This window comes from Dendrobates tinctorius, unplaced genomic scaffold (assembly GCF_039654945.1).
Source record: "Dendrobates tinctorius isolate UK_male_01 unplaced genomic scaffold, ASM3965494v1 ptg000007l, whole genome shotgun sequence".
Classification (NCBI taxonomy): Eukaryota; Metazoa; Chordata; class Amphibia; order Anura; family Dendrobatidae; genus Dendrobates; species Dendrobates tinctorius.
Window position 1 is genome coordinate 39,862,501 of NW_027361675.1, and position 22,771 is coordinate 39,885,271.

At 44.1% G+C, this 22,771-nt stretch overlaps 2 protein-coding genes across 3 annotated transcripts in view; both read right to left on the reverse strand.

Moving 5' to 3' along the window:
• The window catches only part of LOC141087896 (uncharacterized), a 2,361-nt gene extending 1,679 nt beyond the window's left edge, over window positions 1-682 (reverse strand). Inside the window, exon 1 of the mRNA XM_073573747.1 lies at window positions 1-682. This exon is cut by the window's left edge and continues 146 nt beyond it. Within this exon, the coding sequence (XP_073429848.1) occupies window positions 1-168 (168 nt within the window). The 5' untranslated portion in view covers window positions 169-682.
• Window positions 1-22,771, reverse strand: part of MMP28 (matrix metallopeptidase 28) — a 153,308-nt gene that overhangs the window by 21,841 nt on the left and 108,696 nt on the right. The window lies entirely within an intron of this gene.

Below are 22,771 nucleotides of genomic sequence, written 5' to 3' on the forward strand. Positions count from 1 at the left end.
TCTGACTTTGTTCACTGTGGTGGAAATAAAAAAAAAGAAAAAAAGTAAGACTATGCACTGGAGGCTGTGATCATCCAACTGTGTGTGATGATAGAAACTCCATGGAGTTAATAGCATCACACACAGTTGGGTGATCCCGGCCAAGATCACTGCTGCATCACACTGCATTTAAATACTTACGAAAATCCTTGCGGACCCGGGGAGAGGCGTTGTCCCAGCCATCCATCAGCGATGCGGCCACCTCGTTCCAGAGCCGCCGGATCACCACGTTGTCCGAGTGCAGTTGGTGACGGGTGTCCCACAACGGGACTCGCTCCTGGACTAGACGGATGAGCTCGTCGTTGTCCAGGGCGAGGTCCTCCTCCCGCTGTGGAGCCTAGAAAAGAAAGACAAACATTAATCTTTGAAAGATTTTAAAATGAAAAATCTAGAAAAATAGCTGAAGAGCCCGGTGCTGCCCGGGCATAGTAGAACTGTGGTTAGTTATAGAAAATTATAATTATCCTCCATCCCATAGTCCCGTGCCCATATACCATCATACATATCCTCCATCCAATAGTCCCGTGCCCATATACCATCATACATATCCGCCTTCCCATAGTCCCGTGCCCATATACCCAAACATACAAACAAACATACACACACACACACACACACACACACACACACACACACACACACACACACACACACACACTTTGAGCTTTAAGATATTGATACACAAGCCATGAAAAATGTTTTTGTTTTAAATGAAAATAAATGCAAAAAAGCAACAAACACGGAAAAAAACAACCATGAAAATTAAAAAAAAATCTTTAAAAAATGATTACCAAAAAAAAAGAAAATAAACCAGCCTAGAAATTAAGTTTAAAAAAAATCTGTAACCAAAAAAGCAGCCAAAAAAAATAGGAAAATTACCAAAAAATACTAATAAAAATTTACCAAAAACATAAAAAAAATACAATACAATTCCAAAAAAAAAAGAAAATAAACCAGCCTAGAAATTAAGTTTAAAAAAAATCTGTAACCGAAAAAGCAGCAAAAAAAACTAGGAAAATTACCAAAAAATACTAATAAAAATTTACCAAAAACATAAAAAAAAACAATACAATACAGTTCCAAAAAAAAAGGAAATAAACCAGCATAGAAATTAAGTAAAAAAAAAAAACAGTCCGTCTGTACTTACATCACGTCTTCCCGCCCGCACTTGGCCTTGCTGCTCCTGCCGTTCCTCCGGTGGTGGTGGCGTGATGGAGGATGAGGTCTGAAAATTAAACCAAAAAAATTAATCACATGTGTTTATTTTTTCAAATCCATACGGAAGCATAGTACTCACTTCTTCTGCCTCTTGCCCTGTCCCGGGGACATATTCCTCACCAGATGAAGACATGCTGCAATAAAAAAAAAAAGAGACATAAGTACATAGAAATGTATTGAAATTTCAGCCAGACATTAGGTTTTTCATACTTACATTGGTGCAGCTTGTGCTGTGTGTCCACTCGTGAGCAATCCTTAAAGTATTGTGGAATCCCAGTGCCCACACCATTTTATCACCTTGGTTTAATTTTTTTTTTACTGTCTAGACCAAATTTCAGTCATGTTTATTTAAAAAACGCATGCGCATAAAAATGCAAGCGTGCGCAAGACCATGCGCAAGTATTGCGCTCCCATAGGCTCCAATGTGGTGTTTTTGCGCATTCCGTGCGCATTCCGTGCGCATGCGTTGTTTTAACGAGACAGGGCGGAACCAAAAATGCAACATGTTGCGTCTGACGCGCCTGGCGCGAAAGACAAAAAAACGCATGCGCACGAAAGCGCAAATATGCGCAAGACCATGCGCACATCATGTTAAATATAGGTGCGCATGCGCACTGGTGCGCCCGATGCGCTGCGCACAAAAGCGCTAATGTGAAACCAGCCTTAGAGGGGAGGCCACAGAGCAGGAGGTTGCAGTAGTCAAGGCGGGAGATGATGAGGGCAAGGACTAGGGTTTTTGCAGATTCTTGGTTGAGGAATGTACGGATCCGTGAAATATTTTTGAATTGAAGTCGGCGGAAAGGGCTTGGATATGTGGTTTGAAAGAGAGATCAGTGTCAAGGATAACCCCGAGGCAGCGAGCTTGTGGGACTGGAGAGAGTGGGCAGCCATTTACTTTAATGGATAGGTCCATTGGGGGGGTCACGTGAGATGGGCGAAAGATGATTATTCTGTTTTGTCCATATTAAGTTTTAGAAATCTAGCGGAGAAGAAGGATGAAATAGCAGACAGACATTGAGGGATTCTGTTTAGTAGGGAGGGGATATCTGGTCCAGAGATGTAGATCTGTGTGTCATCAGCATAGAGATGATACTGAAAGCCATGAGATTCTATGAGCTGTCCGAGGCCGAAGGTGTAAACGGAGAAGAGCAGGGGCCCTAGGACTGAACCTTGCGGGACTCCGACGGATAGGGGGCGCGGTGAGGAGGTGGTGTGCGAATGGGAGACGCTGAATGTCTGGTCTGCTAGGTATGACGCAATCCAGGATAGGGCGAAGTCTGTGATACCAAGAGATGAGAGGGTCTGTAGTAATAGGGAATGGTCCACTTTGTCAAAGGCACAAAGACAGAGGACAGGTCCAGGAGGAGGAGGAGGACAGAGTAGTGTCGCTTGGCCTTGGCGGCTAGTAAGTCATTGGTGACCTTAGTTAGGGCAGTTTCAGTGGAGTGGTGTGGCCGGAAGCCGGATTGCAAGTGGTCAAGGAGGGAGCAAGAAGAGAGGTGGGAGAATAATTCAAGATGGACATGTTGTTCCAGTAGTTTTGAGGCATAGGGGAGAAGTGATATAGGGCGATAGTTAGATACAGAGGATGGTTCAAGAGAAGGCTTTTTGAGGATAGGTGTGATTGAGGCATGTTTAAAGCTTGAGGGGAAAACACCAGTTGTTAGTGATAGGTTGAAGAGATGGGTTAGGGTTGGGATGAAGACTGTGGTGAGGTTTGGGATGAAGTGGGATGGGATCGAGTCAAGTGCACAGGTAGTGAGATGTGATCTTGAGAGTAGAGTGGAGAGTCGATCTTCTGTAATGGTGGAGAAGTTGGTTTTGGGGGAGGAGGGCAGGGCACTGGGGGTTGTGACCAAAACTGTCTCTGATGTTATCAATCTTCTCCTTGAAAAATGAGGCAAAGGCTTCAGCTGAGATGAGTGGAGAGGGAGGAGGTGCTGGGGGGCGGAGGAGAGAATTGAAGGTGTTGAATAACTATTTAGGGTTGTGAGACAGGGAGGATATGAGAGATGAGAAGTAGGTTTGTTTTGCTGCAGCGAGTGTGGCCTTGAAAGTAGTGAGGGACTGTTTGAATGTGATGAAGTCATCATTGGAGTGGGATTTTTTCCATCTCCGCTCAGCAGCCCTGGAAGCCCGCCTCAGTTCTTTGGTCAGACTGGTGTGCCAGGGCTGTCTGTTGATTTTGCGAGCTTTGGTATGTTTGAGCGGGGCAACTGATTCCAAAGCTACAGCTATTGTAGTGTTATATAGAGCGGCAGCGGCATCCGCATTGTGTAGGGAACTTATGTCTGTAAGAGGAGGGAGGGATTCAGACAGTGAGTGTAGATCGAGGTGTTGAAGATTTCGCGAGGGTGTGCGAGTTTTTGAGGTGGGGATTGTGGACCTGAGGAGGAGAGGGAAGAGAATGTAAGTAGGTTGTGGTCAGAGAGAGGAAGAGGTGAGTTAGAGAGGCTAGATAGGCAGCAGAGGCGGGTGAAGATGAGGTCTAGTGTGTGGCCATCTTTGTGAGTGGCTGCAGAAGACCATTGAGGGAGGCCGAAGGAGGAAGTGAGAGATAGAAGTTTAGTGGCAGCTGAGAGGGAAGTGTCAATGGGGATGTTCATTATGAAACAAAGGGAAACGGGGGTACCTATATATATTACCTGGAGGCTGTCTTGCGATATATATATGTTATTTAGAGGCTATGCTGGGCTGTATATATTACCTGGAGGCTGTTTTGGGCTGTATATATTACCTGAAGGCTATGCTGGACTGTATCTATTACCTTAAAGCTATGCTGGACTGTATATATTACCTGGATTGGAGACTATGCTGGGCTGTATATATCACCTGGAGGCTGTGGTGGGCTGCATATATTACCTGAAGGCTGTGCTGGGCTGTATATATTAACTGGAGGCTGTGCTGGGCTGTATATATTAACTGGAGGCTGTGCTGGGCTGTATATATTAACTGGAAGCTGTGCTGGGCTGTATATATTAACTGGAAGCTGTGCTGGGCACTGTATATATTACCTGAAGGCTGTTGCTGGACTGTATATATTAACTGGAGGCTATGCTGGGCTGTATATGTTATTTGGATGCTGTGCTGTATATATTAACTGAAGGCTATGCTGGGCTGTATACCATATTTTATTTGGAGGCTGTGCTGGTTTGTATATATTAACAACTAGAGGCAATGCTGGGCTAGTGGGCTATATATGTTATTTGGAGGCTGTGCTGGCCTGTATATATAATTTAAAGGCTGCAACTGGCAAATAAATACAGCCCAGCAGCACCCTACAGATATTATATCCAGCCCTGCATAGCCTCAATATTAGATAACAACAAATAACTTTGTTGCCCTATTAAGGGCGGGGGGGCGAAAAATTTCTTGCACAGGGGCCCACTATAGTCTGTGTCCGCCCCTGGGTTGACACCCATTGTTTTAGAATGGAAGGTCCAAAAAGCTTATATAGTTGTGATGATCTAGTTGAACATAACCCTTTTATATTGCCAATAGCAGATGAGTAGCACTGTTGTATTGTAATTACAGTGTGACATGAATTAACTAAACTTCTCATATTGCTGAAGAGCATCATAATAATAGTCATGATGTGAAATGGGCACGTAGAAATATGGTCAAAAACAATCGCTTGGGATTCCCATTGATCCCAAGAATAGATCTTTGAAGAGTCTCGTTTAAATGGAGCGATGGTCAAGCATGAACACATTCGCTTCATTCATGGCATATAGCACTGCTGGAGAAAGCGTATCACAGTGCTTTGCTTTTTCGGATGCTTGAGCAAATGTCTCTATGTTCCATCTCTGCTCCATTCTAATGAGGCTCTGGAGAGCCCAGTTCTTTGGATCAGTGGGACTTCCACTGGTTGGATGCCCGGAGATCAGTGCGTTATCCCTTAACTTGCTTTTCAAATGCAATGTTATTATGCATTAAAAATAGCCCTTATACTGTAGATGGGTGATAAAAGGCTTTTCCCAAGCTTGAAAGTTAAGAAAATATATAATTATTGTGACTAATCTGAAATGTTCATCATTCAACTTTTTCTATGAAGTACAAACTGCAACATATAAATGCAGTGTAAAATGATTGCATAACTCAAGGTCACAAAGTTCTCTTCTAGCCCTCCACTCATTCACATTTTTAATTGACCTGTGTCACATAACTTTTGTATTACAAATGCATGGAATCGACATTTTGTACCGCTATCGTCTCTGGGCCCTAATTTGGGCAATAGCGGTGGCAGATATATATATATGGTTCCTATTGCACACTTCAAAACCAATAGGAGAGTAAAGAGTTGTACATGCGTGGGCACACTCCAGTATAGCCTGTGTGACAAACTATTTCATCAGCCATGACTGAGCATTACGTTATAAAATATTACAGAACAGTGGAAACCAGAAGTTTACATACACTACATAAAAAGACATATGCATGTTTTTCTCAATATCTGACATGAAATCAGAATAAACCTTTCCCATTTTAGGTCAATTAAGATTAACATAACTATTAATATTTGCCAAGTGTCAGAATAATAGAGAGATAGAGAATGTTTTAAAGCACTTTTATTACTTATTTCAAAGTCAAAAGGTTACATACACTAAGATTACTATGCCTTCAAACAGTTCTGGACTGCCCATATGATGAGGTCGTGTGTTTGGAAGCTTCTATTTTTTTGGCAACATGTGAGTTAATTAGAGACAAACCTGTGGATGTATTTTAAACCCTTAACAACCAGAGGTATTTTTGTTTTTGCATTTTCATTTTTTGCTCCCCTTCTTCTCAGAGCCATGACTTTTTTATTTTTTGGTCAAAATGGAACGACACGATTGGTTTTAATATATCTTGTACTGGAAAACGGGAAAAAAATTCCAAGTGCAGTGAAATTGCAGAAAAACTGCAATTCCACAAGTTTTTTTTTTTTTACCATGTTCACTAAATGCTAAAACTGACCTGCCATTATGATTCATTCATTACGAGTTCATAGACACCAAACATGTCTAGGTTCTTTTTTATTTAAGTGGTGAAAAAAAGATCCAAAATTTGTTGAAAAAAAAAAATTGTGCCATATTCAGATACCTGTAGTGTCTCAATTTTTCATGATTTCGGGTTGGGTGAGGACTTATTTTTTGAGTGCCGGGCTGACGTTTTTAATGAATGTTGCGGCGACCAAAAAACCCCTAATTCTGGCGTTTTGACTTTTTTTTCTCATTACGCCATTTCACAATCGGTTTAATCTCTTTTATACTGATTTTTTTTTCGTTACGCTGTTTAGCGATCGGGTTAATTTTTTTATATATTGATAGATCGGGCGATTCTGAACACGGCGATATAAAATATGTGTATATTTGATTTTTTACTGTTTTAATTTGAATGGGGCGAAAGGGGGGTGATTTGAACTTTTATATTTTTTTATTTTTAAAAACTTTTTTTTTTTACTTTTTGCATGCTTCAATAGTCTAGACTAGAAGCTGCAGTATTTTGTTGGGCTCTGCTACATACAGGCGATGATTCCAAATGGACAATGACCCGAAACATACTGCCAAAATGGTAAAGTGGCTTAAGGATAACTAATTCAATGCTTTGGAGTGGCCATCACAAAGCCCTGATCTCAATTCTATTGAAAATTTATGGGCAAAGCTGAAAAGGCAGGTGGGAGCAAGGAGACCTACCAACCAGGATCAGTCATACCAGTTTTGTCAGGAGGAATGGACCCAAATTCCGACCAACTTGTGGAAGGATATCCCAAACATTTGCCCCAAGTCATTCAGTTTACAGGCTCAGGCTGACAAGATGATGTGGAATGTTAGTGGTACTAGACCGGTGGCTCTGACGGGATGATGTGGGATATTAGTGGTAGTAGTCCGGTGGCTCAGGCTGAAGGGATGATGTGGGATATTAGGGGTAGTAGTCCTGTGGCTCTGCCTGACAGGATGATGTGAGATATTAGGGGTAATAGTCCGTTGGCTCTGACGGGATGATGTGTGATATTAGGTGTAGTAGTCGGGTGGCTCTGGCTGACGGGATGATGTGGAACGTTAGAGTGAGTGTGGCTATGCGGAGTGGACGGGGCTATGCACTCAGATATATATATATATATATATATATATATATATATATATATATATATATATACACACACACACACACACACACACACACACATACATATATATATATATATATACACACATATATATTCTCATTATAATTTGCTATAACTAACCACAGGTCGTTGCCATGCCTGTGCAACGCCGGGCTCTTCGGCTAGTATACATAAAAAAAACTTCCTTCTAACCCCCACTGGGGGTAGTCTTTGCTGCCATTTCTCATTCTCGGGTCCTCTACCAGAGGCCTGGGAGTTTAAGGGTCCTGCACAGGATCTTAGTTGTTCCCAGTATTGTGCATTTCTGGACAGAGAGCTCAGATGTTGTTCCTGGGATCTGTTGTAGCCATTCTTCCAAACTTAGGGGTCACTGCTCCAAGTGCTCCTATCACCACTGGAATCACTGTTGCCTTCACCTTCCACATCTTCTCCAGTTCTGCTTTGAGGCCCTGGTATTTCTCCAGCTTCTCATATTCCGTCTTTCTGATGTTGCTGTCACTTGGCACTGCCACATGTATTATCATTGCTGTCTTCTGATCCTTGTATACTATGACAATATCTGGTTGGTTAGCCAACACCTGCTTATCCGTCTGGATCTTGAAATCCCACAGGATTTTAGCCCTATCATTCTCCACCACTTTTTCTGGGGTCTGCCACCTGGTCTTAGGAGGACTTTGCCCATATGCTGTGCAGATGTTCCTGTATACAATTCCCGCTATTTGTTTGTGGTGTTCAGTATATGCTGTTCCTGCATGCATTTTGCATCCTGACACTATGTGTTGGACAGTTTCTGAGGTTTCCTTGCATAGTCTACACCTTGGGTCTTGTCTTCTATGGATCTGGTACTTAAGCGCTTGCTCTTGTGCTGCTATGATTAGTGCCTCTATCCTGTCTTGGAGTCCAGCTTTCTCCAGCCACTGGCAGAATTTCTTCATGTCAGCCACAGCCATTATCTGTCGATGGTACATCCCATGCAGCGGCATGTCTTGCTATAGCGCTTCATGTTCCTGTTCTTCCTTCCAGATCTGTTATTGTTGCTCCCTTAGGGTTTCTCTCAGCAGCTCATCTTTTGGCGCCATTCTTCTGATGTATTCCTGGATACCCCTTGTTTCATCTGTGATGGTGGCTTGGATGCTTATCAAGCCTCAACCACCCTCCTTTCTGTTGGTATACAGTCTTTGGGTGCTAGACTTAGGGTGGAGACCTCCATGCATTGTGAGGAGCTTTCATGTCTTCACATCTGCAACTTCCATCTCTTCTTTTGGCCAGCACACTATGCCAACAGGGTATCTGATAACTGGCAGGGCATATGTATTGATGGCGCAGATTTTATTCTTCCCATTGAGCTGGCTCTTCAGAACCTGTCTTACCCTTTCATGGTATTTGGATATTGCGGCTTTCCTTGCCTCCTCATCATGGTTACCGTATCCCTGTGGTATGCCGAGATACTTGTAGCATGTCTGTACATCTGCTACGTGCCCTGATGGTAATTCCACTTAAATCGGTCTTGACTACCTTGCCTCTCTAATACCAACCAGCTGCACTTCTCCAATCCGAAGGATATCCCGATGTCTTCACTGTAGATCCTTGTCAGGTGGATCAGTGAATTGATGTCTCGTTTGTTTTTCGCATACAGCTTGATGTCATCCATGTAGAAAAGGTGGCTGAAGGTGCTTCCACTCTTGAATTTGTATCCATAACCAGACTCTGTAATTATCTGACTGAGTGGGTTCAAGCCTATGCAGAACAACAATGGGGACAGTGCATCACTTTGGTATATGCCGCATTTGATGGTCACTTGTGCTAGTTGTCTTGAGTTGACTTCCAATTTTGTTCTCCATAACACCATTGAGTTTCTGAGGAAAGTTCTTAATAATAATACATTTTATTTCTATAGCACCGACATATTCCGCAGCGCTTTACATTTCAGAGGGGACTTGTACAGACAATAGACATTACAGCATCACAATAATCACATAGATCATAACAGATACCAAGAGGAATGAGGGCCCTGCTCGCAAGCTTACAATCTATGACGAAAAAGGGGAGACACAAAAGGTGGGTGGTAACAGTTGCCCTGATTGTATGGACCAGCCATAATGCTAAGTGTGTAATAGTACAGATGCAGAGGGCTAATGGATGCATAAGGCATGTGGAAACATAATTCGGGGAACCTGGTTATGGTAAAAACTTTTGGCTGTGCCACATAGGGATAGATTAGGTTAATGTGTTGAGGATGTAGGCCAGTCTGAATAAATGCGCTTTCAGGGCACGCTTAAAATTGTGGGGATTGGGGACTAATCGTAATTTCCTGTTGACATTGTAGAGAGCCAAGCATTCACAGATCCATGTGTGTGGCATTGAGTCATAGGCTTTCCTATAGTCAATCCAGGCGGTGCTGAGCTTGGTCTGTCTGGATCTTGAGTCTTGAGTGAATGCTCTATCTACTAGGAGCTGGGGCTTAGAGCCTCTGGTGTCGGTCCCGATACCTTTCTGAGCTGGATTCATGTACTGGTTAATATGGTTCTGTAGCTTGGTGGCTATGATGCCTGACAGGAGTTTCCATGTTGTTGTAAGGCAGGTTATTGGGCGGTAGTTGGATGGAACTGTTCCTTTATGAGGATCCTTCAAGATCAGCACTGTTCTACCTTGTGTTAGCCAAGCTGGGTAGTGGCCTTCTTCTAGCAGTTGGTTCATCTGCTTTGCCATGCGTTCATGTACCGCTGTTAATTTCTTTAGCCAGTAGGTGAGGATCATGTCTGGGCCAGGTATTGTCCAGCTTTTCATGTTCTTGACCCACTGTTGGACGTCTGCTTCTGTAATGGTGACTGGTTCTTGCTCTAGGTGGTTGCTGTTTTTCATTCTCAGATCTTGCAGCCACATTGCACTGGTGTTGTGTGTTTTTTCCTTCTCCCATATGTCCCTCCAGTATTGTTCAGTCTCTGTTATTGGTGGAGTTGCTGCCTTTGTGCTGTTGTTCTGTAGTTGGGAGTACACCTTGGATGGTTCTTTGGAGAACAGGGCATTTATCTTCTTGGCCTCAGCTTCTCTAGTGTATCTCCCTAGTCTTGCAGCAAGTGCTGTGAGCCTTTGCTTAGCAGTCTCTAGGGCTTCAGCTGGGGTCAGGTCTTTGTATTTGTCCAGCTTGGTCTTATTATTGATCTTTACACCCTTCTGTATTTCTGTTAGCTGGCTGACTTCCTTTCTTGTCACTTTGATTTTTGTCCCCAGCCTTCTTTTCCAAGGGGGCCACATACTTTTGTTGTTCTTGCTGGTTGTATAGCCAGGCATTTCCATGATTGCTGAGGTACTGAGGTAGTAGCATAGATCAGTTTATTAGTTTGAGTTATGGTGGTGGTAGGTATTGATGCAAGTGCTCTATTGGCATCTTCTAGCATACTATCTGGTGGTGTTTCTTTGCTGGGCCTTGGCAGTCGATCTCTGGTATTGATTGTATTTAGTTTATCTATGATCTTCTGTTTCAGATCAGCTTCAGTGCTCTCTAGTTGCAGGATTGGATCAGGATCTTAAGGGGGTTGCACGTTTTTCTTCATGTGGGGTGGATCTGCAGTGCAGTTGATCCATCTCAAGTTATGATAATAGCTTTCTCTTTATGAGATTGAAACGATTAGTGACTAGTTATCGCTCAGTCAGTGGACATATATCCTCTCTCATTTGGTCTAGTAGCATTTCATCAGATCGAGGTCCTCTTGCCTTGTCCATGAATGGTTTGTTCCAGTAGCCCATTTATCATCAGATTGTCCTGGTTCCTCGACATCTGACGCGGACCTTGTTAATCCAGGAAACGTTAGAGCCAGCATGACTCTCTTTTTCGTGACACTCTCATGTTTATTGAGGTAGGCACTATAGTGTTAGTAGTCTTGCCCAAGGACCACTATTGGTATACTATGTAGGGCAGAGCCAGGATATGAACCCCACAGACTCCCATGTTGGTGGTTGTGCACGTTTAACAGCTATAACATTCACCTAAGGTAGTATTATAGTGTTAGGAGCCTTAGTATATCATTTATTTTTTAATTTATTTGTGGCGCCCCTGAGGGTTCAGTCGCCACAGAGGTACTGCACCTCCTCCTGAGGTGTGGTGCCCCACTATCCAGGTAAGGTGGAGACACCTGACCACACTCCAACACTCACATCCCACACGCACACCAGTAGTGTAGCAGAGCAACCTTTGTGGCTCCCTGCTTGGAACACGAAGAGTGCTGGGAGGTGGGTGGAGCTTAGACTGCACAAGAGAGGAGAATATTAGGAAAGGGTCAGTTGGTGAGAGAAGATCCCCAGAGAGGGATGGAGTGAAAGGAAGTGCTGCAGCAGACTTCAGTGACCTGGAGCTGCTGGCACAGGAAAGAGCAATAGAAAGTCTGATTTGTCAGAGGGAAGAAAGATTAGTACAGAACGTAAGGAGAAGAGAACCAAGACGAGGGTCAGAGTAGAGCCCTTCCTCAAGTTTGAAGCGCATGGCCGGAGTGTGGTCTCCGAGGCTGTTTGTGAAACTAATGTTCCTGCAGCAGAAACCAGAGGAATAGAAGTTGTCACCACTTTATTCCCATTTAAGACTCGGAGCACAATAACAACGTGTGTGAGCCGGGACCTGAGAGTAGGAAGTCCCCGAAGCGGGCTACAGCTATCTGCCGTATGAGTGGAGTTCCAAGTGACATCTGTAAGGAGGAACTTGAGTTTAATACACAACTACAAGTACTTCAGTTTAAGCGCTAGTGAGGAGATGTTCAAAGAAGGCACATTATATATGAATCTAATGAAAATGTAGAGTCCCTGTGGGTAGAGATAAGGGGAGGGGGGAAAAATAATAAATTACTGATAGGGGTTTGTTATAAATCTCCAAAAATAATGGAAGCTACAGAGAATATCCTCATTAAGCAAATAGATGAAGCAGCGACTCAAGGAGAAGTCATTATTATGGGGGACTTCAACTACCCTGAAATACATTGGGGAGCCGAAACCTGCAGTTCCAGCAAAGGTAATAGGTTTCTGACAACGATGAGAGACAATTACCTTTCACAACTAGTTCAGGACCCAACAAGAGGGGGGGCACTGCTAGACCTAATATTAACCAACAGGCCAGACCGCATATCAAATGTAAGGGTTGAGGGTCACTTTGGTAATAGTGATCACAAATTAATAAGTTTTCATGTATCCTTTAATAAGATGTGTAGTAGAGGGGTTACAAGGACACTAAACTTCAGGAAGGCAAATTTCCAACGGATGAGAGATGATCTTGGTGCAATTAACTGGGACGATATCCTGAGACATAAAAATACACAAAGAAAATGGGAGACGTTTATTAGCATCCTGAATAGGACCTGTGCACAATATATACCGTATGGGAATAAACATGCGAGAAATAGTAGGAAACCACTATGGCTAAATAGAGCTGTAAGGGGCGCAATAAGAGATAAAAATAAAGCATTTAGAGAATTAAAGCAAGTAGGTAGTGATGAGGCATTAAATAAATACAGAAGATTAAATAAATTCTGTAAAAAGCAAATCAAGACAGCAAAGATTGAGACAGAGAGACTCATTGCCGGAGAAAGTAAAAATAATCCCAAAATATTCTTTTACTACATAAATAGTAAGAAGCTAAAAAATGATAGTGTTGGTCCCCTTAAAAATAGTCTGGGTGAAATGGTGGATGAGGATGAGGAAAAAGCCAATATGCTAAATGACTTTTTTTTCAACAGTATTTACACAAGAAAATCCCATGACAGATAACATGATCAGGGATAAAAATTCTCCATTAAATGTCACCTGCTTAACCCAGCAGGAAGTACGGCGGCGTCTACAAATCACTAAAATTGACAAATCCCCGGGCCCGGATGGGATACACCCCCGAGTACTGCAGGAATTAAGCACAGTCATAGATAGACCACTATTCTTAATCTTTAAAGATTCCATAATAACAGGGTCTGTACCACAGGACTGGCGTATAGCAAATGTGGTGCCAATATTTAAAAAGGGGACAAAAACTGAACTTGGAAATTATAGGCCAGTAAGTTTAACCTCAACTGTGGGTAAAATCCTGGAGGGTTTTCTAAGAGATACTATACTGGAGTATCTGGAGAAGAATAACCTTATGACCCAATATCAACATGGGTTTACAAGAGACCGTTCCTGTCAGACTAATCTGATAAGCTTTTATGAAGAGGTAAGTTCCAGACTGGACCAAGGGAATGCAGTGGACGTGGTGTACATGGACTTTTCAAAAGCTTTTGATACGGTGCCACACAAAAGGTTGATACATAAAATGAGAACAATGGGGATAGGGGAAAATATGTGTAGGTGGGTTAAGAGCTGGCTCAGGGATAGGAAACAAAGGGTGGTTATTAATGGAGCACACTCGGACTGGGTCACGGTTAGCAGTGGGGTACCACAGGGGTCAGTTTTGGGCCCGCTTCTTTTTAACATATTTATTAATGACCTTGTAGGGGGCATAGAGAGTAGAATTTCAATATTTGCAGATGACACTAAACTCTGCAGGGTAATTAATACAGAGGAGGACAATTTTATATTACAGGAGGATTTATGTAAACTAGAAGCTTGGGCTGATAAATGGCAAATGAGCTTTAATGGGGATAAATGTAAGGTCATGCACTTGGGTAGAACGAACAAGTTGTATAATTATGTGCTTAATTGTAAAACACTGGGCAAAACAGTCACTGAAAAAGACCTGGGTGTATGGGTGGACGACAAACTCACATTTAGTGGCCAGAGTCAAGCAGCTGCTGCAAAGGCAAATAAAATAATGGGATGCATTAAAAGAGGCATAGATTCTCATGAGGAGAACATAATTTTACCTCTATATAAGTCACTAGTGCGACCACACTTAGAATACTGTGTACAGTTCTGGTCTCCGGTGTATAAGAAAGACATAGCTGAACTGGAACGGGTGCAGAGAAGAGCGACCAAGGTTATTAGGGAACTAGGGGGTCTGCAATACCAAGACAGGTTATTACACTTGGGGTTATTTAGTTTGGAGAATCGAAGGCTTAGGGGTGATCTTATTACAATGTATAAATATATGTGGGGACAATACAAAGACCTTTCTAATGATCTTTTTACTCTTAGACCTGTGACAGGGACAAGGGGGCATCCTCTACGTCTGGAGGAAAGAAGGTTTAAGCATACTCACAGATGCGGATTCTTTACTGTAAGAGCAGTGAGACTATGGAACTCTCTGCCATATGATGTTGTAATGAGTGATTCACTACTAAAATTTAAGAAGGGACTGGATGCCTTTCTTGAAAAGTATAATATTACAGGGTATATACACTAGTCTCCTTAATATTGCGTTGATCCAGGGAGCTAGTCTGATTGCCATATGTGGAGTCGGGAAGGAATTTTTTTCCCCAATGTGAAGCTTACTGTTGCCACATGGGGTTTTTTTTGCCTTCCTCTGGATCAACATGTTAGGGCAAGTTAGGATAGGATATGGGTTGAACTAGATGGACTTAAAGTCTCCCTTCAACCTTAATAACTATGTTACTATGTTACATGTTGGAGGAGTGCTGGAAAGGTGTACTCTATCTTGTCTGGGAGTTGGCTGAACCCCTAACCTGGAGGACACGGCACCGAAGTGGGCACCTGTATGCGCAACAGACTGTGAGTAAAGCCTTGGAACTACAAGCCCTGGTGTCCTCCACTTATTCCTGCGCCTTGCACCCGGCTCTGCTACATCTACTTCTTCACACTATTTCCCATTTACCAACCTCATCAACTCTGCCCTGGGACTACAGCTCCACCTGTGGGGAGCTTCAACATCATTGCTGCACCACACCATCTGTCCCAGAGAAGCAACCCTGCAGCGCTGGTCAAACTGACCAGAAACCACAGGTGGCGTCACGAATCATCTCAATAACTATCTTCATCACTCTACCCCTTTTACATTGACCGCCAGAGGCCACGGACTGGGTCACTGCCACTGTGACATCACCGATTGGAATCAATGGACCCGGCACCGAGTACCCCACGGCCTCTGAGGGCGAGTCATTTTCACAGATCAGAGCCATCTTCTTGACCACAACAGGTTACACTGCCTGTGTTGCCCATAGCAACCAATCCCTAAGCATCCTTCATTTCATCAGAGCTGTTTAAAGCTGAGCTGTGATTGGTTGCTATGAGCAACAGTTTTCCCACTCCATAGCACCTCAGCCGACACTGACCGGGTGGGAGAAATCTAGCATCCCCGGGAACATAAGCTCCCAGCCATTGTCTGCCCCACAGAAAGGAGCAGAGCGCACATGACAGAAATGAATCACCCCCTCCTCTATTACTGCCAAGCTCTATTGTTACCGGCGTAGAAAATTGCATCATCAGCGGCTGCACACAGAGCCACACTGCCTGGTTACATAACAGCACATCTACAGGAACTCCCTGCTCAGCGCCACCCGGCTCAGGACTATGGGATGGAGGATGTGTGATGGGTATATGGGCACTGGACTATGGGATGGAGGATGTATGATGGGTATATGGGCACTGGACTATGAGATGGAGGATGTGTGATGGTATATGGGCATGGGACTATGGGATGGAGGATGTGTGATGGGTATATGGGCACTGGACTCTGGGATGGAGGATATGTATGATGGGTATATGGGCATGGGACTAAGGGATGGAGGATATGTATGATGGTATATGGGCACGGGACTATGGCATGGAGGATAATCATTATAATTTGTTATAACTAACCACAGTTAGTTACTATACCCGAGCAACGCTGGGCTCATCAGCTAGTAAGTAATAAAAATGCCTCAAAACATTCTCTCTCGCTCATTACTATGGCATTTGGCAAATAATAATTATGGTAATCCTAAATGATCTAAAATGGGAAAGATTTATTCTGATTTCATGTCAGAGATTGAGAAAAACATACACATGTCTTTTTATATTGTGTATGTAAACTTCTGGTTTCAACTGTATATAATACATTCTAAAATATTGTACCACTAAAAAGCAAAACAAGTCAGATAGTCATTTCATTTTATGCATAGGAGATATCACAATTTATTCTGCCTATATTCACGTCAGGCGAAGAATCAAGACTCAAGGTCCCAGTGAGTCATTGAACTAGTCACAACAGCGTGAGGTGTAGGGACAACATGACACAATAGAGTCTAAATGCATGTACTCATTACAGGACTTGAGAATGCTGATTGCTAATAGTTCCTCAGGTAATGCGTTTATCACCCAGTTATCTTAAGGGTTCGTTACTGACCTCTTCCTGCCCTTTTATTATACATTTTGTAATTAGCAACCAAGGTTATATACTCCCCAGAGCTATTCTCAGCCAAGTCTCTTTGATGTTCTTCATGCAGGTGTCAGTTTCAGATCGTGTTTAGAGATGCACATTAGCACAGTACTTATGAAAGAACATGATTCAAAGCATGCTGCTAAATTACATAGAATTACATACAGAAACCATGAAAACAGCCAGAATCTGGAATTGAATAACAATTATAAAGAAGAAGCATTAAAATCTTGAGTCCTGATATAAAAAAAATAGGACTAGGTCCAGGGGCGTAGCTGGGGAAGGCTGACAGGTGCCCTTGGTGCCCTCTGGACACGCCAGTAGGAGACTTTGCCTTGGGCTCAGTATTTCGATCAAGGACTGTGTAACAAACTGAAATTTTGGCCAAGGCAAAGGAAAACTTAGCTAAGGCTACTTTCACACATCAGGTTTTCGGCGTCAGGCGCGATCCGGCGTCGTGCCGGAATGCCGGATCCGGCAAATGTTTTGTAAAACCTGATGTGCCGGATCCGGTTTTCTGCCGGATCCGTCTTGTTCTTGATAGACAAAACCGGATCCGTCTCATCCGGTTCATCCGTTTTTCTATCCGTTTTTCGACGGATTACGCCGGATCCGGTTTTTAAAATTGACCCTTGTGGCCTTCCGAACGGGATTGGCTACTGGAAAACTATATATAGCATGTTCCTACAGCCCTTCTTTGACAGGTTGTAGAGGAGAAAGTGCAGGTTGGAGAGAAGAGCAAGTTACTGGCGAAGATGGATGTTGTCATTGGAAATATTACCACTAGAAGTTCTGTGATGGTTTCAGTAATGAGGGACAATTTTGCACTATACTTTATGTCACCTCAAGGCAGAGTACACTGGCAGGATGACAGAGTGTGAAAGATTTGTGCCCTAACCAAACTTGTGTACCTTCTGGACCAACAGTATATACCTTTGCCAACCAAAGTTGGCTATCTTGTCATGGTCTCTATTTTTAGGTTTAGGCCACAGGTGTGTACCTGGTTGTGTTTTATGCAAAGTATTTCACCTTTTAACAAAAGTTGTGTACATTGTTAGGAAATCACCAACAATAAACACAACTTTTCAGGTGAAATACTTTGCTTCAAACACAACCAGGAACACAACTGTGGCAAAAAGCTAAAATTTACCCACAGTTATATACCTGGTTTTGAATACCTTTTTACCTTTTAAATACCCTGTATTTAACCTTTTTTTTAAACATATTTCGCCGCAGAAAGAAATGACAGACAACCAGTGTAAACAATAATTTAACTTTTATTTAAAATATTTTTTTTTGTGTAAACTGTTTTTAAAGTTAAAAAATTTTTTTTAATAAAGGTTTGAAACCAACCAAATGGGCATTTTTATTACAAAAAAAAACATTATAACTCGGTGTAGTGTGGGGTGGAAATACTGCTGGAGGGGCTGCGGGACACTTCGACAATGGGAGTGTGGAGAGAGGACTGGGATCGTGGTGGGGAAGGAACAGTTAGAGGTGATGGTGTGGAAAAAGCTACAGAATGGGTGGACATGTGGGAGGCAGAAGAGGTGGTGGGCGGTGGAGTGGAGGGTTGGGCAGGGACTGTAGGAGCAGATGATGTTGATGGAAAGTTGTATGGGGAAGGAGTTTGGTACGGGGAAGGAGTTTGGTACGGGGAAGGAGTTTGGTACGGGGAAGGAGTTTGGTACGGGGAAGGAGTTTGGTACGGGGAAGGAGTTTGGTACGGGGAAGGAGTTTGGTACGGGGAAGGAGTTTGGTACGGGGAAGGAGTTTGGTACGGGGAAGGAGTTTGGTACGGGGAAGGAGTTTGGTACGGGGAAGGAGTTTGGTACGGGGAAGGAGTTTGGTACGGGGAAGGAGTTTGGTACGGGGAAGGAGTTTGGTACGGGGAAGGAGTTTGGTACGGGGAAGGAGTTTGGTACGGGGAAGGAGTTTGGTACGGGGAAGGAGTTTGGTACGGGGAAGGAGTTTGGTACGGGGCAGGTTGCTGGAAGTGGGGAGATGTCTGGTACTGGGGAGGTTGCTGGTACTGGGAAGGTTGCTGGTACTGGTGAGGTTGCTGGTATGTAATAGGAGGGGGAGGATGGAAAGTGGCTGGAGGGGGTGCAGATGTAATAGGAGGGGGAGGATGGAAAGTGGCTGGAGGGGGTGCAGATGTAATAGGAGGGGGAGGATGGAAAGTGGCTGGAGGGGGTGCAGATGTAATAGGAGGGGGAGGATGGAAAGTGGCTGGAGGGGGTGCAGGTGGAGGAACTACAGTGGTGGGAGGTGGAGGTTGGGAGGTAACCTGCTGTAGAGCACCGTGGCACGAATGCATTACATGCATCTGCTGGGTAGGAGATAGTGTTGCCATGCGCTCCACAACAGACCTGAAAAAGGTGTGGTTTGGCGAAGATCTTGCTTCTGAATGCATGGTTTGCAGAAGTGTCTTCACCTCCAGAATGCTGGAGTTGATCTGCTGAAAGCCTGCGGAGATTTGCTCTGACAAGACTTTTAGACAGTTCTGGAAAGATGCATTCAGATGCAAGAACTCTGGTGCATAACTCTTTTCCTGACCCCTCTGCCGCTGCCGCCCAGTACCCGCAGGTGTACTAGAGGTGGCAGGGGCAGAAGGGTGGGGTAAAGGGAAAGCGATCTCCTCACCAGCAGCTTCATGTAATGTAGGCGGCCACAATGCTCCTGTGCTGGTGGATGGGACAGATGGGTCGAATGTGTGGGAAGGCTGGGAAGGTGCAGATGTACCGGGGCGGTCGAAGTGTCCCTCGGTGCCGGTATCCTCAGGGATCGCCTCAGAAGGGTCCAATCGTGCAGGCTCCCGAGTGCTGCTCACCGTGCTGTGGAATAAAGAGAAAAAAAACAATTAAAATACTGACATGGTATGGCCCTGGCTGAAAAAAAAAAGTTACATCTAACATTTTTTTTCACATGTGGTGTGTAATATTTACCTTCTAGTGACCATTGTTTCCCGGAGGAACGACAGGGCTTGTGCGTACTTGTACTTGCTCCTGCGTCCTCCAGATCCACTCGGGGCCCGCATCTCTTTATTGAACTCCTTCTTGAAACGATCCCTCACAGACCGCCACCGATTCACAATTCTGTTCCCTGAAACGAGAAAGGAGTGGTTAGTATACAACATCAGTGTTTCACAAACTCCAGTCCTCATGGTCCCCAGGGGTCATGTTTTCAGGATTTCCATAGTAAATAGAAATCCTGAACACATGATCCGTGGGGACCACGAGGACTGGAGTTCGGGAAACACTGGTTTACATCAAGCAACCGGTACTGTATATACTTACGCTCTTTAATCTGGGCCCGAACATCGAGGTCCTCCCAGCGGCCCACAAGGAGCGAACAGATTTCCTCCCAGAGTCGTCGGGTAACGATAAGGTCAGCGTGGCGGCGGTCAGCCATATTCCAGAGCGGCTCCCTTTCTCTGACGAGATCGATGAGGTGGTCCACATCGAGTCCTCCATCCTCACCGTCAGAGTCGGGAGCACGCTGTGAAGGCTGTTAAAGAAAAAGACAAAAATAACATAATTAGCCTCCACAAAAGAAATGAAATAAAAAGTGCAAAAAAACAAAGCAAAAATATTTATACTTACACGCTGGTGAAAGCGGCGCGTTGCTGTCGCCGACGACCCTGGGAGGCACTGCGAGGACCTCTTGGCCGAGCACCAGATTGGGAAGACTAGAGAAGAAAACAAAAAATGTTATGTATTTGGATGTAGGCATTTGTTTGCTGTGTGTGGTCTGCAGAACATTGTTTTCTATGTGTTGTGTGTAGTGTGATGTTGTGTTTCTGCGTTTGATGCAAAAAACTTACCAATTGTGAGCCCACTCCAAGTGTCTGTCCACCCCTTCCTTCTTCTGGGAGCTCCTCTTCATCTTGTGAATCCTGTTTTGAAATAAAAGGCAATGAATAGACATATATTACAGAGATGATGGATTTTGGAAATAAAAACTTACCGTCAAACGCTGACGATGCGAGGGAGGGCTCCCAGAAGATGATGTGCTGTCTTCCTGGTGGACACACTCCATGCCTGTGGGTGGTGTTCCAGCTGCTGCCATTGCTGCTGCTGCTGCTGCTGCTGCATCTATTGGGCGGCTGTTGAATAAAGAGAAACAAAGGGCCAATGAATATCTTGATATTCAATAGCCCTAGTTTGGAGGATTGGTGGATTTGATAATTACCGTCTCTCATCTGCTGCTGGCCTCCCCTCCTCAGCATGTTCCATTTGCTGCTCCATTTGGGGTGGTGGTGGTGCTGATGGTGCTGCAGTGGTCTCCTGCCTTCTCCTGCTGCGCTTGGTTGCTTTCTTGGGTGGCATGTTGGGTGTGGCTGTGGGTCCCACTGTCTTGCTTTTATATATGTCTTGTGGGCAGAGCTACTGAGCATGCTCAGACCAAAAAACCGGATCCGGCCACCGGATCCGGCTTTCGCCGGATCCGGCGCATTGCGGCGCTCATAGGCTTTCGTTGTGTGAAAAAGCCGGACGCGCCGGATCCGGCGTGTCCGGCTTTTACGCCGGAGACAAAAAATGTTACAGTAGCCGTTTTTTCCAGACGCCGGATCGCGACACATTGCCGGATCCGGCGAAAACCGGATGAAACGCATGGCCATCCGGCGCGATCCGGCGCAAATGCAAGTCAATGGGGGGGAAACCGGATCCGGCATTGCATTTCGCCGGATCCGGTTTCTGTCAAAAGCGCCGGATCGCGCCTGACGGCGAAAACCTGATGTGTGAAAGAGGCCTAAGTCTCTGACTTTAGCCTTGTCATAAACATCTTATATGAGAATGTCACACGGTATATATCATATCCGTAGCATAGTTGTTCTCCTAAAAGTCTTGACCCACGGCATGGAATCCAATTATCAAACCACACTACACTGATGTACACAAGAAGCAAAAGAATATGTACTAGAATAAAAAAAGTTTGTAAGAATAATAATAATACATTTTATTTCTATAGCACCGACATATTCCGCAGCACTTTACATTTTGGAGGGGATTTGTACAGACAATAGACATTACAGCATAACAATAATCACATAGATCATAACAGATACCAAGAGGAATGAGGGCCCTGCTCGCAAGCTTACAGTCTATGAGGAAACAGGTAGACACGAAAGGTGGGTGGTAACAGTTGCCCTGATTGTATGGACCAGCCATAATGTTAAGTGTGTAACAGTACAGACACAGAGGCCTAATGGATGCATAAAGCATGTGGGAACATGATGCGGGGAACCTGGTTATGGTAAAACTTTTGGCTGCGCCACACAGGGATAGATTAGGTTAATGTGTTGAGGTGATAGACCAGTCTGAATAAATGCGTTTTCAGGGCACGCTTAAAATTGTGGGGATTGGGGACTAATCGTATTGATCTGGGAAGTGCATTCCAAAGAATTGGCGCAGCACGTGTAAAGTCTTGGAGACAGGAGTGGGAGGTTCTGATTATTGAGGATGCTAACCTCAGGTCATCAGCAGAATGGAGGGCGCGGGTAGGGTGGTATACTGAAACAAGGGAGGAGATGTAGGGTGGTGCTGAGCCATGGAGGGCTTTGTGGGTGAGGGCAATAAGTTTATACTGAATTCTGGAGTGGATGGGTAGGCAGTGTAATGACTGGCACAAGGTAGAGGCATCGGTGTAACGATTGGTGAGGAATATGATCCTGGCTGCAGCATTCAAGACAGATTGGAGAGGGGAGAGTTTGGTAAGAGGGAGACTGATTAGAAGAGAGTTACAATAGTCGAAACGAGAATGAATAAGAGAAACAGTAAGAGTTTTTGCAGAGTCAAAAGTACAAATTGATCAGCGCTATTCTCAGAACAACAAATCATTATACGAAAAGCTCGTCACCGCTGCATTGGAATCATTCGTGGTGGCGATACCATTCTATAAAATATCAATATAAACAAAACTTCAAATAGGAAAAGCAAGTGGCACTCACCAATACTGTAACCCTTTTATTGTAATTTGTCTATTACATTCTTTAAAGTGGAAGTAAGGGGTAACAGAAGGGTGCCAGGCGCTCCTAGTATTCCTAGTGTCCCCTCCAACCCCAACTTGAACTTTACAAGACGTAATCAATGATTTACAATAAAGCAGAAGTTGTATGT